At 40.2% G+C, this 1,541-nt stretch overlaps 1 protein-coding gene across 1 annotated transcript in view; it reads left to right on the top strand.

Moving 5' to 3' along the window:
- LOC104274576 (protein-methionine sulfoxide oxidase MICAL3-like) overlaps positions 1-1,488 on the top strand; it is a gene marked incomplete at both ends in the record, with an annotated part of 28,729 nt that extends 27,241 nt beyond the window's left edge. Inside the window, one exon of the mRNA XM_009870248.1 lies at positions 1,381-1,488. Coding sequence (XP_009868550.1) covers positions 1,381-1,488 — 108 coding nt within the window. The remainder of the gene's footprint in view (positions 1-1,380) is intronic.
- Positions 1,489-1,541: the final 53 nt, after the last annotated feature.

Here is a 1,541-nt window from a genome sequence, read left to right as displayed (position 1 = left end):
TCCCTTTACCTTCTGATCATTATGGATTTTGTGTTTTAAAAAAAGAAAGAGTAAACTGTTAACTTCTTGGAGCTTTAACAGTGGTGCTTGCTAACCGCATATCTGAGGGATTCTTAATAGAGCTGCAATCCTACAGTAAACTGTTTTCACTGAGATCATTAAACCAGAGGTAAGCTGATGAATGTGTCAGTAGAGTAACTAGATAAGGCAAATTTCAGGGTGATCTATCTTAATATTTTGTCCTTAAAGTTGGCTGTCCATGGAGAAGATCTCTTTCCAGAAGTGGAAGACATCTGTTTACAGCTGTCCCTTACAGATTACATACATGCATGTGGGAAGAGAGTTCTTACCTTCACTGTAGTCACACAGTGCAGTTGTGAAGTTTATTTGACACTCTTAAAAGTCCGAGAGGAAGCCCTCCTAGACCACAACACAACCAAGTTGCAGCAGTCCATAGCTGCTTGGATTTTAGAGGCAACTGGACCATTATAGCCTAGAGATAGAGTCCAGTGCGAAGCTATTCTCCCTTTTCTACTATATTTTTGAGGCCGAGTGGTATACCTGATAAAATACTAAACTCTAAACAGTAATGTAAAAACCTAAACCCTAAACAGTAATGTAAAAAAAGAAAAAAGGAGGAAGTACCTTTCTATTTCTGTGAACATAGCCTTTCTCCTTTTGGATGGCTTCTGGTGTTGTAATAATCTACTTGCATTTTAGGGGTTGTTTGCTCTGTTTTACACCAGCTGGTTTTGTGGGGTTCCTCTAGAAATGGGATTTCTATCTCACACCAGAATGTCAGTTTGCTATCAAATGTATTTTTGCCTTCTTGATTCATAGAAAGGTTGCACAAATTTACACGGATAGTCATTACTGATTATACCAGTATCACTCCCAGCTATGGATGTTCTTGTTCCAGAATAAAATAGAGAGAGGAAAATCCCATTACCACTTAATAATTTCTTAGCTTATACTAGTGTAACTGTTCATGTAGACCTGCCTTTACCTTCTAAAATTGAGATGACCCCTCAGTATTGTACTCACTGATTTAACTAAATCCATTTGTCTAAATTAAATCTGTTGAGAAATAGAATAAAAATTGGTTTGATCTTTGGGGAGAGGTTTCATGGTGCAGTGGAAGACGGGATGGGATATATAAAATCACAGCTTTGCAGCTGGCTTACATGTTTCTTCACTCCTGATTTGACCCTGAAATTGTTGCTCACGGCAATGTGAACACCTTGGCCTACTGAAGCTTGACTTTTGACACAGCCATGGCAACGACAGAACACCTCCCTTTTGGAAGACAAAATGATCATCCCTCCCCCCATACGTCTGAGCATGCAAATAAAATCTGCTCCTGTTTTTCCCTTCCTTCAGAGAGGCTACACAGAAGAGGAGCTGAATGCCAAGCTGACCCGGCGAGTACAGAAGGCTGCCCGTAGACAAGCAAAGCAAGAGGAGCTAAAGAGGTTACACAGAGCTCAGGTAGTGTCTCACAATCTTCTTCTCATGTGTCCTGGGTTTGAGCTAAAACCCAG

Source organism: Apaloderma vittatum, unplaced genomic scaffold (genome assembly GCF_000703405.1).
Source record: "Apaloderma vittatum isolate BGI_N311 unplaced genomic scaffold, ASM70340v1 scaffold43915, whole genome shotgun sequence".
NCBI classification, from domain to species: domain Eukaryota; kingdom Metazoa; phylum Chordata; class Aves; order Trogoniformes; family Trogonidae; genus Apaloderma; species Apaloderma vittatum.
The sequence above is the reverse complement of the archived record's forward strand: the minus strand, read 5'-3'. Positions and strand labels throughout refer to the sequence as shown.